General features: G+C 42.8%; 1 protein-coding gene across 16 annotated transcripts in view; it reads right to left on the bottom strand.

Annotated features, from left to right (window-relative positions):
- Positions 1-657: 657 nt before the first annotated feature.
- The window catches only part of lmx1bb (LIM homeobox transcription factor 1, beta b), a 60,067-nt gene continuing 47,490 nt past the window's right edge, over positions 658-13,234 (bottom strand). For all 16 annotated transcript variants that reach the window (XM_044366624.1, XM_044366730.1, XM_044366722.1 and 13 more), the window contains 6 exons: positions 7,751-7,983; positions 5,635-5,810; positions 4,975-5,052; positions 4,501-4,567; positions 2,988-3,149; positions 658-1,849 (listed from right to left, as the gene is read on the bottom strand). In XM_044366624.1, coding sequence (XP_044222559.1) covers positions 1,692-1,849; positions 2,988-3,149; positions 4,501-4,567; positions 4,975-5,052; positions 5,635-5,810; positions 7,751-7,983 — 874 coding nt within the window. In that variant the 3' untranslated portion in view covers positions 658-1,691. The remainder of the gene's footprint in view (positions 1,850-2,987; positions 3,150-4,500; positions 4,568-4,974; positions 5,053-5,634; positions 5,811-7,750; positions 7,984-13,234) is intronic.

Genomic DNA, 13,234 nt, shown 5'->3' on the forward strand with positions numbered 1-13,234 from the left:
AGCTTACTTGGCCACATTGAGGAGCTGTCAAAGAGATGAAGCGCACCCAGATGGTACTTCCAAGCAGCCGCCTGACAGGCCCTGAGGTTATGGGCGGGGTTCGCTCTCTAGTCATGCAGCTGTATTGGTATGTCACCTTAACTTTTCTCTGACCTCACCCTCGCTACAGGTACATGTTCCTGCCTCAGCGTCATCATTCCCCCACAGACAAGTCATACACTGGAATGTTTTCAAACTTCAGATCAGGTCAAATGTTGTAGTCAAAAAACACTGGTGAATCAACGGGGTGTGCTCACTGTTTTGTTTGACATTAATAACATTAAGAGGCTATAGCCATGCTAGCGCCTCTGTGAGGCTTCAGCTAAATAATGTCAGCATGCTAACATAATCACAATGACAATGCTGACATATAGTGTTTACCATGTTAGCATGCTAACAATGACTAATTAGTCATAAATCAAAGTATTGATGTTAGGGGAAAGGTCAGAGGATCACCAAAGTTATTAGGGTTCATCTTTTGGGCACCATGAATGTCAAAATTTCATGGCAATCCATCCAACAGTGGCTAAATGTAATAATGTAATGAGTCGAGAATAGAATGAAGCAGGTGATTTTTGGGACTTGAAATGTCACCATGTGAATGATCACTGAATGGCATTTATTTAATGTTATCAGGAGAAAGACATTGTTTATTCATCAAACCAGTCAACTTTGGTCAATTAGCAACTTTAACATTTTGAGAATGCACATATGACAATGACAACAAAAGGTTTATGGTCTGTACGAAATAAATAGCACATTGCTCATTTACAGCTTGGCTGAAGAAAAAACAAAAACAAAAGGGTTAATCTTCATATTAAAAAGGCATACAGATGAGTGGTGACACTCATGAACTCACTAATTGCTCAACAAAAACAAAAATGCTCTCCTTTTTAAATAAAGCTTTTCAGTTTTAATATGTACCTTCAAGAGCCTGTTATAGTTAAATAAATAGAATGCTTTCCATTTTTAACATGCACATCCAATTTGCCTGGGGAAAGTATTTACACTTCACTGATCCTACTCGACCACCAAATTCTCCGCCTTTTTTCTAACCTCTAAACGATTCTTTCTCACTGCCAACTCTCATACATACACAAATGTACAGTCACTCTTGCAGACATGCTGCACCTATTTACTATTAACACAATATCTAAACCTATTGAAAGTGATCAAAATGCTAACGGTGAACATGGAAATCCATGTAGTGTAAAGAAGAAACAGTCCAAACACCACATCTTAACCGAGGGGAGGGAGGAATGAGGGGGCGGGGGGGCTTACAAAAAGTTTTAGTTTACAATTGATCATGCACTGTATAAATTCACTGTGTTATTTGGTTTGAGAGTGTTTAATCAGTGGCTTCAATATCTACTTGTTTTCTTTAAGTGAACAAAGTAAAGAGTAATATCTCCTGTGACAGATAAGCGATCCTACTGAATAATCTCTAACAATTAACAAGTCTTCCCCAGGAATCTTCACTGTCCTACAAGTGGTTTTTACTATCTTTGAGTAAGCTTCTGCACAAGGCCAGGAGCTACTGCAAGGAGGTGTTTCTTCTGCCGTGTCCGTGTTAGTGTAGAAACTCCTGGCCGCTGCGCTTTAGGTTTGAGATGGGCAGTTTATTCTGTGCTGACGTTCTTGGCTCTTCTCTTTCATGACGCAAAATAAGAGTTCTGCATGGAGTAGAGGCGGTCGATGGGGTTCCCCACGCGGGCCTGCATGGAGTTGACTTCTGATGACGCCATGAAGCAGTCACTGAGGCTGGTTAAAGACGTGTCGCTGTCGATGTCATGGAATGCAGAATCATTACCTGCGGAGAGACAATATGCAGATTAGCCTCCACGATCCGGTGGCAGAGACGTCATTCAGAAACAGAACAACACGGCACTGGCGATGGAATCAACACAAATCTCGTATTTGAGATTTATAGCGGCCTTGGGAAATTATAATTACTAATAGTCACTTTGAGTAATTGCTGTTGTGTGTCTTCACAATCGTGAAAACTGTTTTGTTCGGTATCATCAAAGCTCACTTTTTGCTGCCCTCGCTGGGACAATTGTGGTCTTTGAGGGAGCATGTAAACAAGGGGCATCCTCCTAAAAGATCTGGTTAATAGCAACTGTTTACGCCTTTCATAAAACCTCAACATGTTATTTCTCTAGAGGGAATAGTTAACTTTATTACACTCTGGATCATAATGATAGTGTTGCACAAAATGGGGACAGTGTTTTGAGACATATCTTTTAATGCCTTGCCAATATTGTTCTTTTCCCCAAACCAAAGGAGAGTGATGAGACCGGGGATTTGGGTTCTTACTACCGAGAAGAACTAAATGGAGGCAAATTATAAGGAAGTTATGAACTTCAGGAAATGGTCCCTCTGGGGCTTGTTGAGGACATCACTCAGAAATGTGTTATTCCAGTTACATCCTGTGGACTAACACATGATTGACTGATTTTCTCCCCTCTTCTAATGTGTTTGCATTTTAATTCTTTGCTGTATCACACGGATATCAAAGACTAGGAGTTGTTGTTTTCCCCGTTCTGATGCATTAGCTCACACAGCCCTCAATCGTTGTCGGGATTGCACTTTATCTCAAGCTGTCCGCACTGACCACATGTTTTTACCACCATTGAAAAACATCATCAGGCATGTTTCAAAAGCGGAGGCGGAGAGTTAAAACCATATTAAAGCGATTTGAAAATGAACTTCAAAACCCAATAGCTAATGGGTACGCTTGTGCTATCTCGTGTGGGAGGAGAAGCTGCTCGCACTTCTCTGTGAGCGGCTTAAATCAGGGGGGCTGTTGCCTGAATGTCCCCACACTGGGGAGCTATGAGGTTAATCAAGGGACAGGCATGTGTGTGTTTTGAGAGCAGGAGTGGGTGTGCGTGTGTGTGTGTTTTTTTTTCTTTTTTTTTTTGGTAAAGTGGGGGTGGGATGCTCACCATATGGGTTCATGTGGTCCCCGGGCATCTGTGGGGGGGTGAGCCCCTGTTGGAACGGGTCTGTGCTATAACCGTTCTGATCCATGGCGACCAGCTGCTGCTGCGGCGGAGCCAGCGGTGTGAAGGAGTTCATCATCCCTTCCATCCGATTGGACATTACTTCTATAAGGCAATGACATCAAACGAGGAAAACCATTACAGATAAGCTGAAAACAAGGAAACCATGATGACAGAGGACATGTTTCTTAGACTGTTAGAACATGAAAAACTTTATAATACTGACAAATTGGAGTCGGGTGCTTGTGCGAGAGCTATAACCTCCAAATACCTGAACAGCCTGCATGTTTCTGTTAGTATTTCCATGGAAACCTACAGTAGTCTTTCCTGTAGCTCTGTGGCTTTTCCCACAATTCCCTTCACAGACACTGCTCTTGGCTAACTGACTTGTAAGAGGGACATGTAGCTCTTGTGGCTTCATCACTGGAGCCCATCCCCCCTCCCGCCCCCCGCCCCCGCCTGCACTTTCCTTTGCAGTGGCTTTGTGAAATGATGTCTGCCATTCATTCTGTTTGGCTTCCAAACATAATTTCCAACTTACTTTTGATGTTAAGTGTTCTTGTTTACACTGATCACATATTTCCAAACTGTATTTGCTCAATTTTTTTTCTTTTTTCTTGGACAAACTTCAATGAATTTGTCTACAGTACAGAAACGTTAAGAGAAAAAACTAAAGCACTTTTTTTTAAATTAAGATTTTCAATGATAGTGCTATTGATATGGAAATAACTTCTCATTTGCACCTTCTAACTGGCCGCATGTACATGAATAACCACTGTATTTTTCATACAGTACAGTGCCGTCAAGGACAATTTAAGATTTAGAAAATGTGAATGAGAAATGTAGTAATTATGTGGTTTCTTAAAGACCCCCTCCACTCAAAAATGTGTTTTCCTTATTGTTGCTTCACTTGAATGTTTTGCACTACGCAGAATGATGTATGAGCAGAGTTTGACACTGAAAGGCTGTTTTAACATTCATCTACCAAAGAGGGAATTTTCTCTGTGCTCACCTTAAATTTAAGACGTGTTTAAGACATGAATGTACAATTTTGTGACATCACAACTAGTTTGGAGCCAGTCGTGGTCCAATATGCAACTAATACAAGTGTGATTTTGGAAACAGCACATATACTGTACACTGAGGAGACGTCTTGTGTCCAATAGATAAACACTTGAAATGAGATTCTGGACTCCAGAGAACAGTAATATCAAGAATTTTTACTCGGTAATTGAACTTTTTTTGTGGGGGAGGTGAGACATATCAGACACAAATTATTATTTACAGCAGAGTATTTTTATGTCTTAAAACACGTCTGGAGGGGATCTTTAAAATTTAGAAAATGTGAGAAAAATGTAAAATGCAGTAAATATGTAGCGATGAAACAATTCCCAGCGAGAAGATCTTTGAGACAATGTGCCTCCATTGTGTATGTGGGGTATGTACAGGACTGTACCTTGGCCAAGTCTCTGAGAATTCTGTTGTTCTTGTTGTTGCTGCTGTCTTCTTGCCAACTTCTTCATCTGAAACCAAGGAGTCAAAGTTGTGAGGAACTCCCAAAACTAACATGCGCTCTTTAATTTAAAAAGGATGCTCCTCGCCGTTCACCCTCGAGTGAACTACATAAAATCTGTATCTGAGTGCACTTCATTGTCAAGTATCAAAGGTTTTCACAAGATAATAATCAGAAAAGAGGAGGGCGTAGACATTTAATGCAAGAGTGAGCTAGATTTGCAACTCCTTGTGCCGTTTTTTTTTTTTTTTTTACATTTGTGAAAGGAATGCAGTGATAAGTTTAACACACATAGTTGTGGTGATTTATTTGCTGGACTCTTTTTTTTCTGTAAATCTGAGATGGAACAAGGCTGTTGTGTGCGGACACAAATCGCTCACCAACAGAACTACTTCATCCCGTGTTTGCTGCTCTCACCTTAGCTCTCTGGTTCTGGAACCACACCTGGACCACCCGAACACTGAGTCCTGTCTCTGCGGCCAGCGTCTCCCTCACCTGAAGACATCCAGACAAAAAAAAGTTCCACCATCACACAAGAAAACAAAACACTTCACAGCACACTGAAATGCTTTGCCTTCCTAAACCTATCTGCCACATTTCCCAGTAGGTATGTTGCCTCTTTGATTCGCTTTGATTTCAGTGAACGCTGAATAAACGCACTGGTCTTTCTGGACCTTTGGGTTATTGCCTCTTCAAAGCCTTGGACCTGTTTTAGGGCTCAGCCTATGGAGGCGGCTCTCCTATCTCACTATGTCATTTGGTGCAGGCGGTCTGCGTTACACCAGTCTGCCTCAGTTAACACAGAACAGAATGCTGCTTGCCACTTCAAAGCTCAGCTCGGAGGTGGGGGAGATTTTTTTAATTTGAGAATTTTATTTGTGAAACTACTGCAGGGCTCGTGGTCGGCGTTTAAATCTCCATGTGTCCATTAGTGCAAATGCAGAACAGGGAATATAAAAAAAAAAAATGTTTAAAAAATACAGTAGTGTAACAGTACTAACAAATGGATATCAGTGAATTGCCTAAAAATGTTGTTGTTGTCTGAATCTGCTTTGTTATTGAAGCTTACAGACGTACCTTTCTGCAGGGTTTTGAGGACACCTCAAAGGAGGCCTTGAAGGCCCGTCTCTGTTGGGTGGTCAGGATGGTTCGTGGTCTTTTGGGCCTCCTGGGATCCTTCCCATCATCCCCCTTCCCCTGGCCTCCTATACCTTTCTCCGGCTTGATGTCCAACTCCTCATCGTCACTTTTCTCTGCAGAGAGAGTCATTTTTCTGTATCATCAGCGTGAGTTTGAACTGACTACACCCTTTTAGTCAGTGACAGTCTGCTGATAAATATATTTTCGTTCTTTCCCATTCCAGGAGATTCACACACCACAAGTGCATAATCAAAGGAGACACATGTGTTTTTAATACTTTGTTATCAATTTATTACAAAAGGAAAAGGCCACATGTACGATTAGACTTACAGAAGTCTACGACTTGTGCTTGGAGAGCACAATGAAATATGCACATTTGTCAGTGAACTGGACAATGCGTCACTTGTAATTTATTGCGCTCAGCTTTGTCTGATTTACACTGAATCAATCTCTGATAAGACTACTGCATCTCCTATGACACAGCAAGAAAATGCAATTTTTGCTCTTACAATAATGACAACTCCAATATGGATGGCTACATTTTTACTGTCAGCAGCAGGATATTACAGTTTTGGGTAGTAAAATCGGTGTAATTTTTATGCTTCCATCCCACAACGTGCCATTAAAACTAAATAATAACTTGGTTTTATTAGATTTCTGAGATCTGTTACTCAAGGAAATGCCTGTTAGGTTACTTTTTTTTTTTTTTTTAAGATTAAATTCAGTTTTATCACAAACAAACACAAAATAACAACAAGTTGAATCATGAATTTTTGTACTTAATGGAAAATAATTTTATGTGCCACACAGCCATACACATTTTGTCAAACTTTATCCACTATTAATGGTAAATAAGTGAATTGTAATTACTTTCACTTCTGTTTTTTTTTTTTAAACGATTTAAACTCTTGTTGTTAAAGAACTGGGCTGAATGAATGTTACATGAAATATGGCACTTAGTTTAACATTAGTAGTAAGCCATGTACTGTATTTCAATATCACCTGCCACAAAGTCATATAAATGTTAGATGAAAAATAAATCAATAAATAAAGATCATTGATTATCCCTCTACGTAAGGCTGAAAACAAATGCTTCCAAATCAGAACCAGCAGTGCTCTTAATGAATCCTGATGATTTCGGGGTGTAGCGGCTGCAAGGAGAGGTACGCATGACGGCTCGGTGTCTCCTGTCATCTGGTTCTGATATGTATCTACATTTCTCTGCCGAAAAAACCTACATTTCATCTGCCACACTCCGAGGTTAACCTCTGTTCATGTCGACATTTTCTCCATCTTGAAATTCGGGGATGTGCAACAAAAGACATGCCTCTGCGATACACTGGGACACAACCGAACGAGGACGAAGCCGAGCAAATATTCCCACAAGTTGACAAAAGTTGACACAGGCACAGATGTATTTGACAAATTCCCCCCGCTTTTGTGCATGTTTAAATGTGAGCCAGATGGTAGTGAACAGTGAGGCTTGGCGAGATGCCTCATTGTGTGTGGAGGCTATAGGCGAGGAACACTAGAGCTGATAAGAGTGGAGGCGCAGGCTTTCTGCAGAAAGGCCCCAAATCCTTCTGTCACTCACCATGATACAGTGATTTAATTCTTTCCAGCACCAGAGCCTGCCCACGCATGGAGAGCCATTAATACAGGGTGGCTTGGCTTCGTCCTGTTTCCACTTCCTACTGTATCATAAACCTACGCTCCCCGCTCGAATTAGAACACTACAAAATCAGCCAGTGAAAAGCTGCAGATGTAGACATGTTAGAAGTTTTTACTGCCTGGGCTGCATGCAAGATTTTCGGAGAAATTCTCAGATGTTACGTCGAATGATCCGGAAACCAGTTTAAGGACAAATTATTATTATTATTTTCTTTTTAATATTACTAATATAGCACTAAAACCAGTTAGATTCAGTTAGGACGTTTATGTTGGCTACCAGTGTGATGGAGCAGAGCATACAGAATACAACACCTTGGTGCCATATGATGATAGCACCACAGTGCTGTTCTCACTCTCGTGTGAGAGGGTGCAGAGGGCTCACCTGAGTCTGAGTCATCCGGGCTGACCGAGCTGAGTAAGTCCTTCTCCCTCTCGTAGTCGATCTTGCACAGCAGCTGACCCTCCTTCAGGACAAACTCGTCGCCTTTCCTCAGCTGGCGGTCGCACACGCAGCAGCAGAAGCAGTTCAGGTGGTAGACGCACTCCAGAGCGCGCATCACGAACTCCGTGGGGGCGATCTTCTCCATGCAGCCGCTGCACTTGGTCGCAAACAACCTGTGGGAGAAGAGAAAAGGAAGTGTTATAGGTGTGCTGATGACGGAGAAAACGACACTTGTTGTTGTTAAGAGTGTTGTGCTGTGCTTTCCTTAAGCGAGGTGTGTGGCTTTACTTTGTTTCCACAGCCCCGCTTGAGTTGCCCATCAAGGGGTTTTGATTAAGAGTCAAGTTGGCCGGCTGATCCTGTGGGCAGCCAAGGAGGTGACTCTTTTGGCAGTAGCTCATCTGTTAAAATTTCTAGGGTGGGCCCGGCCCCGCGTCATTCCAAGTGAGCTCACTCATGGGCACCCAAACCCCCCCCACCCCACCCCCTACCCCCTTGTACAGATGTAAAAAAAGAGGCTGGATCATGTTCTAATGCAGCGATCACCAAACCCTGATGACCCCAATCATGTTTCTGCTGCCAGTTTACACATTTCTCTCATATCCACAATAATTTATATGCATCAGATACCACATCAGAGACCGTGATTCATTGCTGACTACTGGGCTGCCCTCTACTCGGTTCATATCTCATCTGACTGTCTAATATCATGCCTCTATGGCGCAACACTGCCTCTATCACCATTTCCTAGACAACACCTCCATCTTCTTTTATACCCTTTCAGGAAGATGTTTGCATTGTTTTATTGGTGACTGAGAGGCATTTAATTTGTTCTCTGTTGTTCACAAGAAGCCACATTAAATGGAGCAAGAAGGCAGGGAGTGTGGTTGATCTTGTCCAGCCGTAAAGCTGGATTTATTAGTGGCCTCTTTGTTTGCCCTGGTCTGGAAGACAGCTGGCAACCGCCTATCTATTTGTGGTGAACATCTATTTCATTGTGCAAGGCAGGGAGGCAGCGAGAGGAGCAATTGACATCATCTGCTGGTTCGGGACAGGGATGAGCGATAGTGATGAATATAATGTGTAAATATGAGAGGAGGGAAACCAAAGGATGGTTTTGTTATGGTAATGCTGTTATAGGTGCTGATTGAGTACTGATACGGTGCGTGTGTATGTGTGTGTTCACATGTGTGAGCACATGTGTATGCGGCGCAGAGCAGCTGTATGCGCGCTGGAAACGAGATAGTGCGGTTTGTCTGAGCAGCTCTCTGAAATAATTGCTTGGCTATTGCTCATCAGAGCAGCATCAGCAAAGCATAATTTTATGTTATCTTAATTACATCACAACAATTGATAGCTTATTTTGCTAGTTTCATGACAGAGTCCATCCATTCTAACCAAAATCACGAGCTGTATCTGTCACAGCAAACTGTTAAACTGTAGCATCCTATTTTCATGCAGCAGCAAAACAACAGAGATACCAGAACTGGCTCTTGCAGGGTTCATAAAATCCTTTAATCTTTCATTTATTACAATAAGTTAAGGAGATTATTATTCAACTATGGAAAAACCTTAAGGATAATCCCATGAAAAAGAAATTTTGGCATGTTTCTCAAACAAGCAAGGTTCTCGTTCAAGTGACCTGCCAACCTGGATCTATCTTCTAAACAAACCACCGTGTTCGGTCACTGGAAAACAAAAAGGCAAGAGCAACAGTATTAAAAAAAAAAAAAGCGGAAAAAAAAAAAAAAATTAAAAGCAGGAAATGTCGAGTCGACTCATGCCAGTAAAGATAAACTGAATATTCAGGGACTTGTTTCACGTTTTTAGAGGGATTAGTGTGTTACATGCTGGGATCAGGGAAAAGAGGTGATGAATCTGTCAAGACAAGTTCCCAGCTCTAGCTCTAATGTTTAGCTAATGATTGCCGGCTTAGGCTAAGAAAGAGAGCAAAAAGTTGAGGAAATGACTTGTTAGCGCGGTTTTGATACGTCCAGGACTCCGCATTCACCTACAACCGCTCTCTCAAATCTTCTCATCTAGATGAAAACATTCTCATTCAGCCCTCTTTCCTTTCTTCTTTTTCCTCGCCGAGTCTAATCTTGTAAGCCATTATTTTTCTATTTCCCCTCTCTGTCACTTTGCATTATTTTTGCTGCTGTAATTCCTATTCGTCCCTTCTGGAATCTTCCTGTCCTGCTTTGTCCTCGGGTCTAATCCGGACTTTCTGCCTGTTTTCAGCCCCTGGTCCCCATTCTCAGCGGGGTTCAGATGGAATAGCCATGCATGACGCCCCTTCTATGGCAACCACACCTCCACAGGAAGGCAACGGCGACTTTTCGGATGGGCAGAGAAGGCCTTTGAGAAGCTGGCAGCAGAAGTAAATCCTTCTCTAAGGAACAAGGAGAATTAGCAGGGAGCAGTGGACTAGGGATTTAACCCTACCCCTCTCCTTTGAAAGGCACAGTCAGTCCCACTCCTGCGGCTAGCCACAATCAAACAGAGGAGGAGTGGGGAGGTGGCAGTGGGGAGAGGAGAACACAAACTCCCTGAATGACACAAGCAGTGGATTGTGGAGGAGCCTAATCCCACTTTAATACCTTTCCAAGTTCAGCTGCTAAAGAATGCTCTTTAAAACAACACCACTGTGTGAGCAGTGAAGGTTGACCGGGGGGAGGCACGCCATTCAACCTCCCCAACATTACCTGATTAGTGGTTTGGGGACCAGGCCATTGGAACAGCATGCCAACAGGAGACAGGATGTAAATGATGATTTTATACATAGAAAAAAAAAAAAACATATCAACTGGGGCTGTTGATAAGGTTAGCTGAAAAGCTCTCTGTCAAGATCTACTGGGATATTAGTGATATCAAAGAGCTGTAGGTGTGACGGGAATCTGACTTAAAGTGATTTAGGTGATCATTTACCATTTTCTGCCTCTACTTGATCCCACTGACCCGTCACACTAAGACTTGTTTCCACCTAAAGTTCACTTTCTGGACAGCTTGGGTAACATGACTCCCACTGTCGCGGAGAGGACCACCAGCATGAGACCCTCGTCCCAGCTCTCGCTTTCCTCCTCCTCCTCCTCCCACACCTGAGCGCACAGATCAAGGGATGAAACCCTCCCGTGTGGATCAATGGCTGCATCTCAAGCAGAGAGAACTGTCAATATTTACCCAGGCCTCCCCAGAACTGGACTCATAAATGAAAAAAAGAGCCCATCTCAGCACATACCTCCTTCTCCCAGAGGAATCATTACGTTCCTCTTTTTAATCCTGTGTCCATACACCTGTAATCCCTTGTCTTGTTCTTTCTTACGTTATCTATGGTGTTGTCTTTCTCTCCGTGACGGAGCGTCACACTGTCAAGGCTTGTGAGGCTACGGGATGTGTTTTTAGTAAAAACCCACAGACAAGAGCAACACAAAAAAAAGAGCATTATGAAGACAAAGCCAACAGGGACCGGCAGTTATTTTGTGTGATGAACACTTCAGCCGAGCCAAGTGCAGCTGAGAGACTTCGGCCTCTCCGCTGCTCTTCTTCTTCCCCTCTTTTCCAGGCACTTTGGAGAACTATGCACTCTCCCTTTGAACAGATTATAGGCAACTTAAAGTGTGACAACATCTTAAGCTCTCACCACATGTTGCCAATGATTTCCCTTCTACAGACCTTACATTTAATGCTTCTGCCGCAGTGATAAGCATCAGGAGGACTGGGCGGGATAAAAGAAACCCAGAAGAATAAGAGAAGGAGAGGAGGGGGGTGGGGGGGTGGGGAGGGTGGGGGAGAGTATGGAGCTGCTTACGGCGCTTTATAATCATGCTACATTTAGCAACACGTGCAACTGTCTCACCTACTCCCCTTTTGCTATTGAACAAGCCTCGGAGAAATACTATAACAATTAAGGGAAGAATAGCCCGGGCTATTATGTCACCGCATCCCTTCAAAGACAGAGAGGATGAGGATTATCCAGGCAGCAGCTGTAAGCTATTACTTTGAAGATGGGCTCTTGTGTTTGGGCAGGAAACCTGTGGCCATGCCAATCATCCTGAGGTGAGAGATGATGCCTGTGAGGCAGGTCAGATCAGGGCCTCCGGGCAGGACGAAGAGCGTGTCGAGCAATCGGTCAATCGCGCACACTAGTTATTTCCTGATTTATTGGCTACATCTCAGATTGGTCTTTCCTTTACAGCTTAGCAAAGCTGAAGTGGAAATTGTTGATTTCAGAGAAGTTATAAGACTTGAGACCACTCTCATATCTGTCTGGTAAACATACTGCTTACAGCCAGCAGCCAATTAGCGTAGCTTAGCAAATAGACTGAAAACAGAGGAAAAATTCTCCTACCACAATTTCTAAATCTTACTCATGATCTTGTTTGTCTAATCTGCGTAAAAATGACAACTTGTGGTTTTATGGACTATTTCGGGTCGACACTGTTTGCCTGGCAAACCTTTGTGCAATTTCTCCTTCAAAGAAAATTTATTTAAACTCAATTTTTAACCGGATGCCTGCACTAAGTGAATAACTCATTCTTGTCCAAATTTTTAGGTGGAATCTTGTTCTGTTTGTTGTCTGGAAAGACAACAGACGAAGCTGTCTGAACGAGGCAGCAGCGGTCTCCGAACTGCTGAACAGCCACTTCTCAGCTCCTCATGAGACACGCCTTATGTGAAAATTGGTTCTTAGCAACAGTATCAAGAGCTTCGGCTAAAGAGGAAAACATTTGATGCCCAGATGTTTCGCTACACACGGATGAATGAAGGCAAACCTTTTCAACTTAGTCTCAACATCTTGAAAATTACTTTGTTATGTACAGTCCTGTTGTCCTCTCAGTGCAGCAGAATCTAGATGGTGACCACTGGTCGCCGTCTAGTTACCTGAATTGAGCTAATACGAGTGTCTGATTGTTTGCAGAGGGGCGGATGATAAATGTTCATTACAAAAGAAAGTTCTATCATAACACAACAGGATTCTGCCTCTATGAAAAGGAGGTTAAAACAAACTTTCAGTCTGCATGAACAGTACAGCATAAAAAAAAGTGGTTCCGAAAATGCTGTCGGCGTAAATGATCTCAGTGGCTGACCTTGTTTCATAGTATCAGCATTTCTCTTTGGAGCATAGATTCATGGAGAGTAATGAAGCCAAATAAAAAGTGCCATCCTTCTGCTCCCAAGGGCCAGCTCCAGTCAGCTCTAAAAGCTGCTTAATCACCATCCCGTGCTTACTACATTAGCATAATAATGGCCTTTAAATTGAGGCTCTTTGTTTTTTAATTAAACTCCCAGCAGGTAAAAGTAAAACACATTAACGGGAGATGTGTACACCACTAATGGCCCAAAGGTGCCTTCTTCATCACACAGCTCTGGCCACAGGGTTCTGCTTGTTCCCCGCACTGAGGCACAGCACCGGCTGCCTGCGAG

The sequence above is a fragment of the Thunnus albacares genome, chromosome 2 (assembly GCF_914725855.1).
Source record: "Thunnus albacares chromosome 2, fThuAlb1.1, whole genome shotgun sequence".
In the NCBI taxonomy this organism is placed as follows: domain Eukaryota; kingdom Metazoa; phylum Chordata; class Actinopteri; order Scombriformes; family Scombridae; genus Thunnus; species Thunnus albacares.